The 19,285-nt window shown below is 44.5% G+C and overlaps 2 protein-coding genes and 1 long non-coding RNA gene across 3 annotated transcripts in view; 1 reads left to right on the top strand and 2 right to left on the bottom strand.

Moving 5' to 3' along the window:
* The window catches only part of LOC308323026 (protein phosphatase Slingshot homolog 3), a 35,453-nt gene extending 17,861 nt beyond the window's left edge, over positions 1-17,592 (top strand). Inside the window, exons 11-17 of the mRNA XM_080774610.1 lie at positions 678-724; positions 2,425-2,571; positions 2,805-3,005; positions 4,465-4,726; positions 6,882-6,971; positions 11,224-11,301; positions 13,518-17,592. Coding sequence (XP_080630736.1) covers positions 678-724; positions 2,425-2,571; positions 2,805-3,005; positions 4,465-4,726; positions 6,882-6,971; positions 11,224-11,301; positions 13,518-13,700 — 1,008 coding nt within the window. The 3' untranslated portion in view covers positions 13,701-17,592. The remainder of the gene's footprint in view (positions 1-677; positions 725-2,424; positions 2,572-2,804; positions 3,006-4,464; positions 4,727-6,881; positions 6,972-11,223; positions 11,302-13,517) is intronic.
* Positions 1-19,285, bottom strand: part of LOC308323011 — a 411,264-nt gene that overhangs the window by 276,294 nt on the left and 115,685 nt on the right. The window lies entirely within an intron of this gene.
* LOC308323027 (large ribosomal subunit protein uL18m-like) lies at positions 17,612-19,274 on the bottom strand. Its single transcript, XM_080774611.1, has 4 exons — positions 19,076-19,274; positions 18,294-18,513; positions 17,971-18,208; positions 17,612-17,777 (listed from the first exon to the last, which is right to left on the bottom strand). Exons 1-4 carry the CDS (start codon positions 19,146-19,148, stop codon positions 17,700-17,702), a joined length of 609 nt encoding a protein of 202 aa, XP_080630737.1. The 5' UTR covers positions 19,149-19,274; the 3' UTR covers positions 17,612-17,699.

Consider the following 19,285-nt stretch of genomic DNA (forward strand, 5'->3'; position numbering starts at 1 on the left):
AAAAAAAAAAACATTTGTCATGAATTGAAAACGGATTCAGTGAATCTTTTTCCCCCTAGTTAATTTCATGAAAAAATCAAAGAAAAATCAAAGAAATTCCATAAATTAGAAAACAAATTTAATTTGTTTAATAGCAGATCTACACTGAAATAATCATCATCGGCCCCGACTCCCTCACCCGCTCCACCCAGGACTTCTCACTCACCATCGACAGCTCCCTTGTCGAACCCTCCCCACGCATCCGCAACGTAGACCCAACTCTCTCATTCCTCCCCCACATTAACACACAATCAGTGCCGGAGGTCCTTCAAAATAGGAGCTCTGGGGTGCCGGAAAGACATGGTCGCTTTTACTCTGAAACCCACGACCCGGAAAACCATCAGCTCAAATAAGTTCTCTTTACATTGCTAGCTTACATTGCTATCTTCTTCAAACCAAACGCATACGAGACGCCCCCCCTTTTCCTACGTTCAAAACCCGCACTGATAAGCCACGCGTTGTGAGCTTGGCTACGCGACACGAAGCCACGCGTTGTGAGCTTGGCTACGCGACACGAAGCCACGCGTTGTGAGCTTGCAGATCTGCTATTTTCACTAGTTTGGTGTCACATCGAAAACATTTGGCAGCCACTGTGTATCGACACCGATAACACTGTGTGTGTGTGTGTGTGTGTGCAGGGTTCTGAATGGAATGCTGCCAACTCTGAGGAGCTACAGAAGAACAAGTGAGTTATTTATTCAACTGTTAACAGTTTAGGGGCCACGATGGCACAGTTAGTAGTGCTGTCGCCTCACAGCTAGAAGGTCCTGGGTTCGATTCCCGCTCGGGACGCTGTGGGTGCTGGCGGCGTGTTTCCTCCTCCGCGTCATCAGTGCATCAGTTTCTTAGCTTACGCATGTTTCATGATAAATGCTTTTATGTGATGTATTCCCATGCTTTTGTTCTTGCTTAATGTAAGTCGCTCTGGATTAAGAGCGTCTGCTAAATGCCTAAATTGTAAATTGTAGTGCCCATACCCGAGGCGGGGTTGGCAAAACGGCCTTTCTGTGTGGAGTTTGCATGTTCTCCCCGTGTCCCCTAGGGTAGGTACCCTCACATGTTCTCCCCGTGTCCCCTAGGGTAGGTACCCTCACATGTTCTCCCCGTGTCCCGTAGGGTAGGTACCCTCACAAAAAACATGCAGTAATCCTGGTCACTAAACTGCCTCCCCCTGGCCAGCCGGGGCGCCTGATGGAGGGGAAAGGAACTGGTTGGAATAACGTGTTCCTTCCATGCGCTACGTCCAACCAGGGAAACTCCCCCCTGTCAGGTGTAAAGGAGCAACTTGGACACTCAGGCATGAAGGAAGCATGAGTTCAAGTCCGTTGCTCTCCCCTTGTCCCCCATATATGGGGACTAGGTTGGTGGAGGGTGTGTAGAGCCCAGGATCACATTAGATAATTGACACAGGGGTGAAAAATGGGTTACAAAATCGTGGGATAAAAATTAAAAAAAAAAAACTGTTTAACTGATTCACCTTTAACCTTTCACCTTTAACTGGTTCTGCACCGAGCCGAGACTGTTGAATGTATTTATTCTATCCAGCCCGGCCCCGACATCCAATCAATGGACACCATGCCCAGCAACCAATCAATGGACGCCATGCCCGGCCCCGACATCCAATCAATGGACGCCATGCCCGGCCCCGACATCCAATCAATGGACGCCATGCCCGGCATCCCCAGATTAGTTTTATTCCCCATAATAATCCAGGGAGAAATGATGTTATGCTAACGGACGTGTTAAATGATGTTATGCTAACGGACGTGTCCTGATTCACTAGTGGCATATTCACGCAATCCTCAACAGATTGTTATAATTCCAAGTGATCTATAATCTGTGACGTTTATATTTTCATTTGGGTGTAAGTAAGTACTTTTATCAAACATGGGAGCCTATATTTAATGTCCACTGAGCTGTGGTGCGCTTGCCTACACACTCTCAATTAGGGATTTTCCCAGCGGTTATTTTCACTCTCGTGTACAACCTTTATTCAAATACGGTATTTTAAAATGCAACCACACTTTTGTTTATTTTTTCCTGGGTTCAGTTGACTTCCCTGTTGTTAACACGGGGGAAAGAGGACGCGTTGTGAGGCGCTTTTTAAAATTATAGTATAAATTAATAATCGATTTTTTATTTCAAGATCGATTCCCGTGCTTATCGAACAAACGTCGATTAATCCATTTTTTTTGGGTCAGCCCTAGTTCAGACGGTACTGTACAGGAAATCAGTGCTGGCTGTAGTTGTCTTTACAGTGTTGGGATTCATTGTATTGTATCATTATGTTTACAGTGTAGGATACATCCTGAACGTCACCAGAGAGATGTATTGTTACATTGTATTGTTTTATTGTATTGTTATATTTACTATAATTGTTTACAGTGTAGGATACATCCTGAACGTCACCAGAGAGATCGACAACTTCTTCCCAGAATCCTTCACTTACATGAACATCAGAGTCTACGATGTGGAGGCTACGGACCTGCTGCCTCACTGGAAGGACACATATACCTTCATAGATACAGCCAGGTAACTTAACACCACCCCACTACACCCTACCTACACCCTACCTACACCCTACACCACCCTATATACACCCCACTACACCCTACCTACACCCCCCTAACACCACCTACAGATCTGCTGCCTCACTGGAAAGACGCATATACCTTCATAGATACAGCCAGGTACCCTAACACCACCCCACTACACCCTACCTACACCACCCTATATACACTGTCTCTCTCTGTCTCGTCCAATAGGAAGAGCGGTCAGTCGGTATTGGTCCACTGTAAGATGGGCGTGTCTCGCAGTGCGTCCACGGTCGTGGCCTACGTCATGAAGTCTCAGCGCTGGACGCTGGACGTGGCGACGGCGTACGTCCGAGACCGACGCTCCATCGTTAAGCCTAACGAGGGCTTCATGAGGCAGCTGCTCACCTACAACGGGATCCTCAACGCCAGGTGAGTCTTAACGAGCATCGCTACATCCACAGGTGAGTCTTAACGAGCATCGTTACATCAACAGGTGAGTCTTAACGAGCATCGCTACATCGACAGGTGAGTTCTAACGAGCATCGCTACATCGACAGGTGAGTTTTAACGAGCATCGCTACATCGACAGGTGAGTTTTAACGAGCATCGCTACATCGACAGGTGAGTCTTAACGAGCATCGCTACATCCACAGGTGAGTCTTAACGAGCATCATTACATCAACCGGTGAGTCTAAAGGCCTATTCATAGTCTGGATTTTCGGTGGTAAGGTGACCACCGCTCCGGTGGTGAGCTGACCGCCGGAGCTGAAATAACGTTGAGCGGTGGTGAGTAAAAACAGAGAGCAGGGCTGGAGTGGTGGCGGTGGTTTGCTCTTCACCGCGGCTCGTGACGTCATGTTGTAGTTCGGTGGTCACCTAACCACCGTAAATCCAGACTATGTATGAGCCTTTAACGAGCATCGTTCTGAGTGTTTCATCTGTAATTATTCTAAACTCCTTCATCATGTTCTGTAAAGCGCTACTCTGTTTAGAAAATCATTGTAATTTTTTTTTTTTTTTCCACTGTTTTGTTTTTTCAAGATTCAGGGTATACAGTTAATCAAATGACAGTATATGTGACACACCCATATGAAACATATAAAAGATAACAAAATGTTGTGAGTCCATACACAAAATATTGTGGTAGCATAAAATAAAAATAAGAAAATAAAATAAAAAGTTGCATAGTCCTATGCTAACATGGAAGCGACACTAATACAAACCACATAACCTGAATCAAGTTTTGAAACAAAAACAAGACAAACGTACGACAAGACAAGACAAAACAACATGGCATGGTCATTGGTCACCCAAAACATAATAGACGTGGTATTGCATCCATGGCTCCTAATAATAAATATACTGAACAACCCAGCTGCGTCGGGAATCTACAGTAGCATGCTCAGATCCAGGATTAATCTCCTTCAATCTGGAATTGCTTGGAACTGCAAGTTATTTACTAGTGCGAGGAAGGGGCCCCATGTGTCCTCAAATTTGGATACAGAGCCTCTCAGGGTACATCAAATTTTTTCTAATTTAATAAAGTGGAGTACATCTCTAATCCAGTGAAGATGGGTCGGGGGAGCAGAGGACTTCCATTTCATCAGAATCAGACGCCTAGCTAAGAGAGTGGTAAAGGCCACCAAGTGAGCTTTGTATTTTGACAGGAATAGATCAGGGGGAGAGATTCCAAAAATAGCCGTCATTACATTTGGTTCAAATGGTACCCCAACACTACTCGACATAGTGTCAAAGATCTTAGTCCAATACCTACGTAAAGAAGGGCATGACCAAAACATAATGTATATACGTGGCGGGGGCCGAACGACAAAAAACATTGTAATTGTAATGTCTTAATTATAATTGTCTTTATATTAATGTGCTCCAGTCAGCAGCGTCACAGCACCCTCTGGAGGGTTAGGAAGAAGTCCAGAGACCAGCAGAGGGCGCTGTCTCTGCAGAGAGAAGAGGGGGAGGAGGAGGAGGAGGAGGAGGAGGAGGAGGAGGAGGAAGAAGAGGAAGAAGAGGAGGAGGAGGAGGAGGAGGAGGAGGAGGAGGAGGAGGAGGAGGAGGATGATGATGAGGGGATCGATGATGAAGATGAAGGCGTGGACAGTCCAGATGAAGCTGATACAGCTGCATATAAAGAGGTTTGTTCATATTATTATTATTATTATTATTAGATATAACAAAGAAGTTTGTTCAGCCACAATTCATAATAATGAAGCTTGGCGATTGGTTGTAATGGTTTGAGGGGATCCAGAGGTGGAGGTGATTGGTTGTTATTAGTGGTGTCAAAAAATATCGATATGAATCCGTAATGGATTTTAACATGAACGATGCGACTACGTCGATGTGTCTGGATCGGTCAGAGCAGCACATGAACGATGCGACTACGTCGATGTGTCTGGATCGGTCAGAGCAGCACATGAACGATGCGACTACGTCCATGTGTCTGGATCGGTCAGAGCAGCACATGAACGATGCGACTACGTCGATGTGTCTGGATCGGTCAGAGCAGCACATGAACGATGCGACTACGTCGATGTGTCTGGATCGGTCAGAGCAGCACATGAACGATGCGACTACGTCGATGTGTCTGGATCGGTCAGAGCAGCACATGAACGATGCGACTACGTCGATGTGTCTGGATCGGTCAGAGCAGCACATGAACGATGCGACTACGTCTATGTGTCTGGATCGGTCAGAGCAGCACATGAACGATGCGACTACGTCGATGTGTCTGGATCGGTCAGAGCAGCACATGAACGATGCGACTACGTCGATGTGTCTGGATCGGTCAGAGCAGCACATGAACGATGCGACTACGTCGATGTGTCTGGATCGGTCAGAGCAGCACATGAACGATGCGACTACGTCGATGTGTCTGGATCGGTCAGAGCAGCACATGAACGATGCGACTACGTCTATGTGTCTGGATCGGTCAGAGCAGCACATGAACGATGCGACTACGTCGATGTGTCTGGATCGGTCAGAGCAGCACATGAACGATGCGACTACGTCTATGTGTCTGGATCGGTCAGAGCAGCACATGAACGATGCGACTACGTCGATGTGTCTGGATCGGTCAGAGCAGCACATGAACGATGCGACTACGTCGATGTGTCTGGATCGGTCAGAGCAGCACATGAACGATGCGACTACGTCTATGTGTCTGGATCGGTCAGAGCAGCACATGAACGATGCGACTACGTCCATGTGTCTGGATCGGTCAGAGCAGCACATGAACGATGCGACTACGTCGATGTGTCTGGATCGGTCAGAGCAGCACATGAACGATGCGACTACGTCTATGTGTCTGGATCGGTCAGAGCAGCACATGAACGATGCGACTACGTCGATGTGTCTGGATCGGTCAGAGCAGCACATGAACGATGCGACTACGTCGATGTGTCTGGATCGGTCAGAGCAGCACATGAACGATGCGACTACGTCGATGTGTCTGGATCGGTCAGAGCAGCACATGAACGATGCGACTACGTCGATGTGTCTGGATCGGTCAGAGCAGCACATGAACGATGCGACTACGTCGATGTGTCTGGATCGGTCAGAGCAGCACATGAACGATGCGACTACGTCGATGTGTCTGGATCGGTCAGAGCAGCGTCTGCATCGGACGTTGGTTCCATCCTAAAGTTGTGAATCGATATAATTCAACTAACTGCGGGAAAAACACAGATGTACAAGCCCAACGCGCCGTGCATTGCGACGGGTAGATAACTTGTAGATCTGCTCCAGTGCAGGACGGGCGCATGCTTATGACGCTCTTAACTATGCATCAGCAGCCAGCGTCAGTCACAACACACGAGCAGCATAAATAAACCATTGGTCGTCAGACGGGATACTTATTTCCCATCCACGGGCACAGGCAGTGATATCAGCAGCTTCCACCCCATCTGGATGGTGGTGGTGTTGTCTCATGAGGGTAGCTACTAGTTAGCATGGGAGCTAACATTAGTTTAGTTCTGGTCCATATCGTTAGAAGGAGTTCGCCTTCATAACACTATCATGTACTTTCCATCCGTTCCCCAACCCCTCACACTCGATGCTGCGTTTACACGGACAGACAAAAAGACGTGTGTGTGTGTGTGTGTGTGTGTGTGTGTGTGTGTGTGTGTGTGTGTGTGTGTGTGTGTGTGTACTGTATATATTATACTATTAATATCTACTATCATATCTATTACCAGATCTGTGCTGTTTGCAGAGAAAGTTTGAATATACCTTGTATTTGTCTTTCTTTCATTACAACCCCCCCCCCCCCCACACACACACACACACATCAAGGTGTTTGAAGACTCCGCCCCCCAGTCGTCGACCAATCCGGACACTCCACAAGCAGCCACGCCCACCATCACCATTAACGAGGCTCAGAAGGTGAGTGATGCAAGAAGTGATCCATTGATTGATTTATTGATTTATTGATTGATTGATTTATTGATTTATTAATGAAAACTAAGCTATGATGACTAAGGCCCAGGCCACACGTATGTGGATCTTTTGCTAAACGCACATCTCTTTGTGCGTTTGGGCCTTTCGGCCACACGGCCACTCAAACGGAGGTTTTTGGAAATATCCGAAAATATCCGGATCAGTGCAGTCGTGTGAAACGGAGCTTTTGAGAAACGATGATGTCACCGCTCATTAGCGCATATCATTTCTTATGCAGCTTAATGTGCCTGCATGGAAACTACACGATATCTATCCCATTGTTCATGTTTATTTATCACTGTTTTCAACTTTAAAACTGCATCAACTGCAGCGAGCAAAGGCTCTGCTCCGCTGCATCCAATAATACACACATCAGCCTGCTAGTGCCAAGCCGGTTGGCTACAGATAAACTGTGGATATTAACCTACCAAATGAAGGACCGAGGCCAAATGCCATTGCACAGTACACCATCAACAAGTCTGTGTGTGCTTCGCCGCATGTGAAAATATATTCTCGTGCTGTATTCTGCTCTCCATTTCATGGTCATGGAGGAAGAGAGAAAAGGGGGTGCAGAGAGAGAGATAGAGAGAGTGAGAGAGAGAGTGAGAGAGTGACAGTGAGAGTGAGTGGGTCGCCGTGCGCATACATGGCACATCTCTCTCCTGTTTAGGTACGGTAATAAAGGGCTCATTATGGCACATCTCTCTCCTGTTTAGGTACGGTAATAAAGGGCTCATATCTGGCACATCTCTCTCCTGTTTAGGTAATAAAGGGCTCATATCTGGCACATCTCTCTCCTGTTTAGGTACGGTAATAAAGGGCTCATATCTGGCACATCTCTCTCCTGTTTAGGTAATAAAGGGCTCATATATGGCACATCTCTCTCCTGTTTAGGTAATAAAGGGCTCATATCTGGCACATCTCTCTCCTGTTTAGGTACGGTAATAAAGGGCTCATATCTGGCACATCTCTCTCCTGTTTAGGTACGGTAATAAAGGGCTCATATCTGGCACATCTCTCTCCTGTTTAGGTAATAAAGGTTAGGTAATAAAGGGCTCATATCTGGCACATCTCTCTCCTGTTTAGGTAATAAAGGGCTCATATCTGGCACATCTCTCTCCTGTTTAGGTAATAAAGGGCTCATATCTGGCACATCTCTCTCCTGTTTAGGTACGGTAATAAAGGGCTCATTATGGCACATCTCTCTCCTGTTTAGGTACGGTAATAAAGGGCTCATATCTGGCACATCTCTCTCCTGTTTAGGTAATAAAGGGCTCATATCTGGCACATCTCTCTCCTGTTTAGGTAATAAAGGTTAGGTAATAAAGGGCGCGCCCTTGACTGCATTCCGTTGTCACCGTGCGCCTGCATGCCGACAATGTGCTCACGTGGAAGTATTAGCCTACATTATAACGTGTTAAACACCTGGACATTATAGCCACTCTACGCGTGGACACTTCTACAGGTCTGACTCTGCTATTGTTTTCTGTGCAGGACTTGCCTAGTCGCCAGAGCAATGGTAAAGTGTATCATTTTTAAATGATATCAAATCAAATGTATTTATATAGCACATTTAAAACAACTCTCATTGTACCAAAGTGCTTCACAAATGCAATACAATACAATACAATTCAGTGCAGAAGACGTCAATAATAAAACAACAGGCATATAGGACAGAATAAAAGGAAAGGTGCAGGATCATGTCGGTGATGCAAAGGCTTGTGAATAGAAAACATTTTTAAAAGACCTGCGCAGACCTGACGGCGAGGGGAATGCTGTTCCACTGAGTGGGGGCTGAGACACCAAAGGCCCGGTCGCCCCTGAGCCTCTTCTTTGTGTGCGGAACCCCTAAGAGACCCCTGTCTGCTGACCTGAGGGTCCTGGTAGAGGAACCCCTAAGAGACCCCTGTCTGCTGACCTGAGGGTCCTGGCTGGTAGAGGAACCCCTAAGAGACCCCTGTCTGCTGACCTGAGGGTCCTGGTAGAGGAACCCCTAAGAGACCCCTGTCTGCTGACCTGAGGGTCCTGGCTGGTAGAGGAACCCCTAAGAGACCCCTGTCTGCTGACCTGAGGGTCCTGGCTGGTAGAGGAACCCCTAAGAGACCCCTGTCTGCTGACCTGAGGGTCCTGGCTGGTAGAGGAACCCCTAAGAGACCCCTGTCTGCTGACCTGAGGGTCCTGGCTGGTATAGGAACCCCTAAGAGACCCCTGTCTGCTGACCTGAGGGTCCTGGTAGAGGAACCCCTAAGAGACCCCTGTCTGCTGACCTGAGGGTCCTGGCTGGTAGAGGAACCCCTAAGAGACCCCTGTCTGCTGACCTGAGGGTCCTGGCTGGTAGAGGAACCCCTAAGAGACCCCTGTCTGCTGACCTGAGGGTCCTGGCTGGTATAGGAACCCCTAAGAGACCCCTGTCTGCTGACCTGAGGGTCCTGGCTGGTAGAGGAACCCCTAAGAGACCCCTGTCTGCTGACCTGAGGGTCCTGGCTGGTAGAGGAACCCCTAAGAGACCCCTGTCTGCTGACCTGAGGGTCCTGGTAGAGGGGGGGGATAGGATAGCAGGTCAGTGATGTAGGAGGGGGCCAGCCCATTGAGGGCTTTGTACACAAACAGGAGGGTTTTGAACTGGATTCTGAACCGGACCGGCAGCCAGTGGAGAGAGGCCAGGACAGGGGTGATGTGGTCCTTCTGGTGCCGGTCATTACAGGGCATTACAGTTGTTTAACCGGGATGATATTAGCACGTGGATGACTATTTCAAGGTCGTGTGTGGAGAGAAATGGTTTGATTTTGGAGATGGAGCGGAGGTGAAAGAAACTGGATTTGACTATTGCATTAATTTGTTTATCGAATTTAAACGCTGAGTCGATAAATACTCCTAGATTTTTGGCACGGGGTTTGACAGAAGTGGAGAGGATGCCGAGATTGTTTTGTATTTGAGTGGTGGAATCGGGTGGACCAAATAGTACGACCTCAAAACTTGCTGTCATTCAGTTGGAGATAATTTTGTGCCGTCCAACATTTGATGTCAGTAAGGCAGTTGTTTAAGTTGGTGAGTGTGGAGTGGTTTCAGTAAGGCAGTTGTTTAAGTTGGTGAGTGTGGAGTGGTTTCAGTAAGGCAGTTGTTTAAGTTGGTGAGTGTGGAGTGGTTTCAGTAAGGCAGTTGTTTAAGTTGGTGAGTGTGGAGTGGTTTCAGTAAGGCAGTTGTTTAAGTTGGTGAGTGTGGAGTGGTTTCAGTAAGGCAGTTGTTTAAGTTGGTGAGTGTGGAGTGGTTTCAGTAAGGCAGTTGTTTAAGTTGGTGAGTGTGGAGTGGTTTCAGTAAGGCAGTTGTTTAAGTTGGTGAGTGTGGAGTGGTTTCAGTAAGGCAGTTATTTAAGTTGGTGAGTGTGGAGTGGTTTCAGTAAGGCAGTTGTTTAAGTTGGTGAGTGTGGAGTGGTTTCAGTAAGGCAGTTGTTTAAGTTGGTGAGTGTGGAGTGGTTTCAGTAAGGCAGTTATTTAAGTTGGTGAGTGTGGAGTGGTTTCAGGGGGAGGTCAACGTAACAATGAAATGAGAGAAAAGTTGAGAGTCGGGATTTGGAGATTTACGCACATAGTGTGACATGCTGACAGACAATGAAAGAACATGTTCCACTTCCACTCACAATTTAGGTGGCTTATTTCTTCATTCAAAAATATGATTGGCACCTCATAAGTGTAAATATAAAATCAAGTATAATATAGCCTACAATTGAAACCTGCTACTGCAGTGATTTTATCCTGTGTTCAATGCGTCTCTGTGTTTGTGTGGACATAGATATCGGTCGTATGGCCAGGGATTTTTAGGTATTGACAATTTCGTCAAATAACAAATAAAAAATAGACTAAAATGGTAGGAATGGACTAGTGGACAAGAGATCCAGTGTAAGTTATTTTACACTTGGTTGCATGCTGAAAATTGTAGATCTACAAGCTCACAACGCGTCATGCTGTGACACGTTGTGCGCTTATAGATCGGCTATTTTCAGCAAGTGTAAAATCAGTCATTACGACGGCATCAAGGCACCGCCGAAATAATTTTGTCGCCTAAAATCAACTGTAGATTTAGTCGACTGAAATCTGATGATTTGTGATGATCTGTGTTCCAGGCTGATCAGTATGTGATGATGTAATGATCTGTGTTCCAGGCTGATCAGTATGTAATGATTTATTGATCTCTGTTCCAGGCTGATCGCAGTGGCAGAATGAACCTGTTCTCTCTGATGCAATCTATCAGCCTATTGGACGATGAGATGAACGAACAGGTAACAATCTATCAGCCTATTGGACGATGAGATGAACGAACAGGTTAGGGCTGACCCAAAAAGGCAGTTATTTAAGTTGGTGAGTGTGGAGTGGTTTCAGGGGGAGGTCAACGTAACAATGAAATGAGAGAAAAGTTGAGAGTCGGGATTTGGAGATTTACGCACATAGTGTGACATGCTGACAGACAATGAAAGAACATGTTCCACTTCCACTCACAATTTAGGTGGCTTATTTCTTCATTCAAAAATATGATTGGCACCTCATAAGTGTAAATAAAAAATCAAGTATAATATAGCCTACAATTGAAACCTGCTACTGCAGTGATTTTATCCTGTGTTCAATGCGTGCAAAAAAAATCGATTAATCAACGTTCAATGGATACGCACGGGAATCGATTTTGAAGTAAAACATAGTCATATAAAAAAAAGCGTCCGCTTTTGTTTAGCGAGACGGCCCATTTGGTCCGCGAGCCATACTGGCGCCTCGCAGCACCTCCTCTTTCCCCGTGTTAACAACATGCTGGCGCCTCGCAGCACCTCGCAGCGCCTCCTCTTTCCCCGTGTTACTGTTAACAACATAGGAAGTCAACTGAACAAGTGCAGCTGCAGTCCCAGGAAAAATAAATCCAAAGTGTGGTTGCATTTTAAAATGCCCTATATTTGAATAAAGGTTGTACACGAGAGTGAAAATAACCGCTGGGAAAATCCCTAATTGAGAGAGTGTATACTAAGCAAGCGCACCACAGCTCAGTGGACATTAAATATAGGCTACCATGTTTGATAAAAGTCATATAAAACATTACTTACACCCAAATGAAAATATAAACTTCACAGATTATAGATCACTTGGAATTATAAGAATCTGTTGAGGATTGCCTGAATAATGCCACTAGTGAAATCCCAACTTTTATCAATGCGCCATTGCGATGAGAACCTTGTGGAGCCTGGCAGTGTTTTACTTATACTTGTGAGGACCTGCTTCGATTCACATGGTGAGTGTGCGCACTGAAAATTCAAAGATCTGCAATCTCATGCGCTGCGTTGTGGACGCTTGGAGCTTGTAGATACACGGAATGACAATAAACATTTCACAGAATAGCTATACCACTTTTAATTAAAACAATCGTTGTGCATAGGCTGAGTATAATGGAACGAATGAAACTAGGCCTATAGATTTATTTTGGCGATGCAGAGAACTGATTTTGCCGTTGCCAGCGATTTTTTTTTCTTGTCTGAAGACTGACCTGTTCCATCACTGTGAACTCCCATGCAGCAGAGCAGCTCCTACAGACCCAGACCAAATCTCTACTGAAAACACACCTTTTCTCTTTGGCATTTAATTGCACCCGATCGTATTATTGTAATTATGTAGCCTATACTATTTGCCTGTGCTTTTTTTTTTAAATTATGTTCTTTTTGTGCGCCGATGGTGATGCTCCACTTGTTTCAGCCTGTGGGCCTACAGCACTTTGGTCAGCTTTTATTGTTTTAAATGTGCTATATAAATAAAGTTTGATTTAGGCCTATATTGGAGCAGGTGCTGCAAATAACTAATTACTGTAATGCCATGCAGTGAAGTTGCGCAAATGTCAAATAAATTAGCAAGCGGAGCTGCTCTCATGCACTCAGTCTGCAGATCTCTTCTTAAAGTTTACTTATTATGGTTTACTTTCAACCATAAACCATAATATGATTGACAAACCTTTAGAATTATAATTCTTCATCGACCAACAGCGCATGCAGCATGACTATGAGGTAACTTAACTATGTGGGATTTCTCCATCTGCATCGCATCGCTTTTTCCCATGCCTGTATACGCACACTCACAGTCACATTAACTGTGAAAGAAAAAGTGTCAGGCTTGAAGAGTTCATTCATGTTACCGTTCGTTTACAATTGACAGAGGAGTTTGGATATATTTTTTAAGACAAATTGTACACAACATTTAATGAATGGAGATGAGCTTCAGTAGTATTCTGATAAAGTATATCACCATAATCAATAACAGGAAACCTGTACATTATCTTGAGACTGATATTAATCCTAGTTTTAATAAACTCAATATGAGGTCCAAAAGAGAGCTCGGAGTAACTCTGTCATTTCTCAACCGTTTCGGACGCGGGGCGGCTCGCCGGAACCGGCCCGCCCCCCCGGGCCTCGTTCCTCCACACGGAGTTGCACCACTCACTTCACACGGGTGTGGTTTTATTTTCCAGTTGCCGGGCAGTCCCAAGCGGTCTCCGGGGCAACGGAGGCGGAGCCAGCAGGGCCGCAGCAGGGGATTGGTCCACCAGAGAGCCTGTGTGGACACTAGCCCCTCCCCCGAGCCCCCCCGACAGGAAGCGGTCACACCCGAACCACAGGAAGTGACACGGCCGAGCGGAGACACCGGGGAGTGATGTCACCGACAGACGGAGGAAATGGTTTGGACGGCCGGGAATCGAACCAGAGACCGGCCGACTGCCAGGTGGTACGGGCCCTAACCGCCAGTGTAATAATTAGTAGTATTCAAGCAGGATATTACTACATAGTATACGGTATAATTATAGTATTCTAGTATTCACCATTCAGGATATTCAATATGTTTGTTTTTTCTACTTTTCAGTATTGTTGAACCAGAGCTTTACGACCATGTTTATCATGAATATTCATGACCATGTTTATCATGAATATGCATGATGATTCGACCATGTTTATCATGAATATTCATGACCATGTTTATCATGTTTATCATGAATATTCATGATGATTCGACCATGTTTATCATGAATATTCATGACCATGTTTATCATGAATATGATAAACATGGTCTGCAGACCTCCCTCGCTCCTTATTGGTTGAAATCTATGCAATTGTACTGTTTGTATTTCCTGTTTAAAGGCTTAGTGTTGAAGTTAAGTGTAGATCTGATATAATCAACTCTAACTCTAATCAAAGTATTATGATATATTTAAATAAATAAAGGGTTTTTAGGGAAAATATGTATTTACAGGTGGGATATGTTGACATATATGATGTATTTACAGAGGGGATATGTTGACATATATGATGTATTTACAGAGTGGTTACTGTATGTTTCACATCAAGGTCCATTATTTAGTTATTCAGGATCTGATAGATGTGTTTAAAACGGTTTCTATGTCTGGACTAAAGTCTGAGAGACAGAAATAGATTGAACGCTGAATTCCACGATGCCAAACGATGTTAACGTGCCAATGAGTAGAGATTAATATTCACGAGGAGCTTAGATACATTTTAAATATTAAATTAATATTAATTAATGTTGCGAACTGTGTTTTTGCTCTGGTCTGATTCTGTGCTTCTCAAAGCACCGATATTCGGCTGAATAAAACACGTTAACTCTTAACGTACAGATCGTTAAAATGAGGAGCGCTAAGTTGTCTTCGTACATTAATCTGTTAAAATGAGCGGCGCTAAGTTGTCTTCGTACATTCATCTGTTAGCGGACATTTGACATCGATACATAAGAATACATGAGGTGGTTCCTTATTGGTCAAGCGCTCCCGCCAACACGTGATTGGTTAGCCCATTTGCTCGTTTACATAATGACGTAAGGTTCCCCTTCAACGTCAACAGCATTTAATGTTTTGATGTTTCATTTACGGAATTCTGATGTACCGGCATGTTGTTCCAGGATCGCCCTGATGGGGGTCGGAGGAGAAATTCAGATCATTCTGGGGGTCCTTGACATGAAAAAGGTTGAGCACCACTGACACAGAAACATGAGGTTTTAACCCTGTGAGAACCACTGACACAGAAACATGAGGTTTTAACCCTGTGAGAACCACTGACACAGAAACATGAGGTTTTAACCCTGTGAGAACCACTGACACAGAAACATGAGGTTTTAACCCTGTGAGAACCACTGACACAGAAACATGGGGGTTTTCAGAACATTTTGAATCTGCCTCAGATCTACATGGGTTTCAAACTTTGGGGAGATTCCACCTGTGTAGGCCTGTTCGATGTGTATAGATCTATATTCTCCATACAAGGACATGGAGTTTAAATTAACCCCTGCTGTGCCTGAAGTGCCTTCATGCTGAAATTAACCTCTTAAACGCTGATGTCCATATTTAGGGCACGATGAAAAAAGAAAAACAAATAGCAGATCAACAAGCTCACAGCAGCTGTTGTGGTAATATTAGATCTAAAAGCTCACAGCAGCTGTTGTGGTAATATTAGATCTAAAAGCTCACAGCAGCTGTTGTGTTTATATTGGGGTTAATATTTCTTACGGGTGTAATTAATTCATTGTCTTCATTTCTTGGTCTTTTTGGTGGGTTTTTTTATGTATTATTTTTTAACTCTTTCCAAAATGGCTGAACTTCTATCTTCCTGCATGATTGTTATACATGTGGGTTTATATTGACCAGCGTGTGGCCTGCCTAAATGTGTGTATGTTGCATGTGTGCGTGAGCGTGTGCGGCACTGTGCGCGTTGCGTAATATGAATGCATGTTTCATACTGTGTGTGTGTATACATTGTACATACCTGTACCAAATCAGATGGTTTTCTAGACCAGTGTGCCTGTCTGTCCACACCTTGTTTGCATGTAAATCAGATGGTTTTCTAGACCAGTGTGCCTGTCTGTCCACACCTTGTTTGCATGTAAATCCGACGGAGCATTAGGGCCGATTCATACTCCTATTTTACGGCTGTTTCGGCGCTGTAGTGCCGAAATGATTTTGGCTCGTCAGAAATCTTCCGTAGCACCGAAGAGCCGACTTTAGGACGGTACCCGCCCCCCCCCGAACCTCAAATGACGTCACATTGTAGGCTCTACAGCGCCAAACCCACTTTTATTCGGCTCTAAAATAGGAGTATGAATCGGCCCTTAGTCCGACTTGCAGACGCATCTCGGACCAGCGCCTGCCTCCCGTGCGGTTATGGTTAGGTTAGGGTTTGAGGCGGGTTGTCGTTTTTCAGACCAATGACTAAAGTACTGCACCCTGTTGGGATTATAGTTAATGACTAAAGTACTGCACCCTGTTTTCATAACATACCAAACACAGTGAATTATTCACCTTCATTCAACGTCGCTGATCATTCCTCACGCTAGACATTCCTTCTCATTCCGCTTCAATTTCTTCATCCAATTAATGAACTCTGCTTTTTATTTTATCCATTATTATTATCATTATCATCTGATGTGTGTTCTAACCTCTGCGATGCTTCACACTGTATAATATAATACATGTATGTTCGTTTCTGTTGGGAGGAAACTTAATAACTCGTTGTTTCGGAAATGTTGAACCAATGGAAAGTAGTAAAGTGCTTTGGACAAAACCTCTTAACTCCATTGGACCCTCAAACTGTCTGCAATAAAGCAGCTAACTCCACCACCTCTCTCCCTCTCAAACTGTCTGCTATAAAGCAGCTAACTCCACCACCAATCCCCCTCTCAAACTGTCTGCTATAAAGCAGCTAACTCCACCACCTCTCCCTCTCAAACTGTCTGCTATAAAGCAGCTAACTCCACCTCTCATGGACGTAATTGACAATATATAAAGTCACAACACCAACTTTGAGTCAGAAATGCTTTGTTTTAAAAAATACAAGGTTTTCTTAATTTCCTGAAAATGAGCATTTGAGTTCTGAAGTTTCTTCCCGACAGAGATCTATAATATATTATATTATTGTGTTCTAATCAACCATTCTTCACTTCCACAAAGCACTTTATCCACATTCACCTCTGAGCCAAATGATGCTGTCAAACATTAGATATTAGATATGTTAACTATCCATCTGTTCATTTACATATGTTGTTAAACATTATAGAAACAATGTTATGTTCATTTAAATATGCTGTCATCTATATTATGTTAACATGTTATCTGTTCATTTAACCCATTTAGGCCTGACCTCAAAATTAAAAAGAATCTTCTAAATCCTTCTAAATTTTCTGAAATAAATATTTTCACTATTTTTCAATAGCTAAATTATAACCTGTTTAAAACACCAAAATGGGTTCCCGCTCAAAATGGGTTAAATATGCTGTTAAACATTATAGAAACAATGTTAACATTATCTATCCATCTGTTCATTTAAATATGCTGATAAAGCATTATTTTACATTCACATAAATTGTTGTTCATGTCGGTAACGTTTCAATAAAGCTGTAAGACCAAATTCAATGTTATTTCACATCCATTCATTTAACCGTGTTCAGATAAAACTGATGTTATTTTACCTTCACATGCATTTAAATCATGGTTCACTGAGTTTATCTTATTATTCTACTGTTTACAGAACAAATAAAGACATTATTATTCTACTGAAACCAAAACACTTTGTCAACCGTCTTTATTCAGTAAAGGAACAACGTGGTCATGTGATGTGACTCTGCTCTGTGAGAAATGTCTGAGAAACAGAGTTCAGGTTCCAACGTACTTCCTCCTGGGTTCACTCAGCGTGACTCCTCCTTCCTTCATGGCTGTCCTGAAGGACTGGACCTGTTTTATAAAACACAACCATTATTGGTCAGTGCATTATTATGGTCAGTACACCAGTTACTAGTAGTTTTAACACAGTAATACCATGGTTAGTGCACCAGTTACTAGTAGTTTTAACACAGTAATACCATGGTCACTACACCAGTTACTAGTAGTAACTGTAGCATAGCATAGTGTAGTGATGCTAACTCACAGCGTCAGAGCGGTACGTCCAGGGCACAGCTCTATAGACCATCCTGCTGATGCCCGCCTGGGCGCAGCGCTGTGCCAACACCTCGCCCACGGCCTGGCACGCCGCCACACAGTGGGTGGAGCCTAGCTCCCGCTTCACCGCCCACTCCCGCGTGGAACAGGACAGGACGGGACTCGAACCGCCGGACGTCGAAAACACCTCCGCTGTCACGTGATGCTGGGTCCTAGAGAACACCAGTCTGTAGGGGTCAGAGGTGAAAGGTCACATGACGCTGGGGAGTGAGTCTGCGGTTCTGATTGCAACGGGAAGACAGACAGACAGACCTGTGGTAGAACTCTCGGTGAGGCCAGGTTGTGGCCCATCCTCGGTCCTTCACAGCGAGCGCCATCTGCTCCAGGTTCCTGGGGTTCCTGTTGGTGAAGGTCTGGCTGACGGCCTCCTCTGAGCCGGGCCTGGGTCCAGGACCGCTGGGCCTGGGTCCGGGTTCCTCTTCCTCTGAGGGGGCTCTGGGCCTGCGCTGGGCGACGGCACTCAACCAGCAAACTGACCAACCACAGACACACAGAACCACAGACACACTGTCTTTATCCAGACATAATGAGGATGAATCTTATACCAAAGCCCTCCATCCATTTATAATGAGGATGAATCTATACCAAAACCCTCCATCGACAGACCCGATCGATGAGCTCTTTTTTGCACTGAGTTATTTTAATTAACGGGTCGCACAGCTGCCTCCTGTATTATGTACAAATTCACAACAGGTGGGCTGTTCAAACTCCAACAAAATAATCACAGAATAAAGTAGCTCATCATAACAATCATGTCTGCGGTGGAGTTTTATGAAACAAACTCTTGGCAGATTGAAAGAGGATAATTCAAGCTTGTTCTACAGCTGCAATGTTGGTGAGTTAGTTTAATGTAATGTTGTTTAATACAATCGGATCAGACATTTCTATTTGGATCAATAGATGGAGGGTGTTGCCACTCTAGATTCAAACCATTATTAAAACAAATTGTAGCTAGACTTATCCTTAAACATGTGTAACTAAATGAGAATCATTAACAGAGTGATTAATGTGTAATTAAATAATCATTTGAGTACCTGGTGATTTCAGAGCTGGATTTGAACACAGAAACATCCGCAGATGGAGATTAATTTCTCCTAAAAGTGCCATCTCTGTCCTCAGTCTGACACGATGACTATTATTATTATAACGACGTTAATAAAGTAATAACCCTAACCCTTTAATATCATATATTCGTTAACTCTGCCATCTTTGACATTCGGACAACATCCGGGGTGCAGCGTTAA

Source organism: Protomyctophum bolini (assembly GCF_963924005.1).
Source record: "Protomyctophum bolini genome assembly, chromosome: 10".
NCBI classification, from domain to species: domain Eukaryota; kingdom Metazoa; phylum Chordata; class Actinopteri; order Myctophiformes; family Myctophidae; genus Protomyctophum; species Protomyctophum bolini.

What these genes read in the sequence shown, in the direction of transcription:
- LOC308323027 (XM_080774611.1), bottom strand. Translation starts at nt 19,148, where the DNA reads ATGGCACTTTTAGGAGAAATTAATCTCCATCTGCGGATGTTTCTGTGT. An exon ending in TCCAGCTCTGAAATCACCAG is followed by an intron (nt 18,514 to 19,075) that starts GTACTCAAATGA and finishes GTGGTTGGTCAG; the next exon opens with TTTGCTGGTTGAGTGCCGTC. An exon ending in CACCGAGAGTTCTACCACAG is followed by an intron (nt 18,209 to 18,293) that starts GTCTGTCTGTCT and finishes TGACCCCTACAG; the next exon opens with ACTGGTGTTCTCTAGGACCC.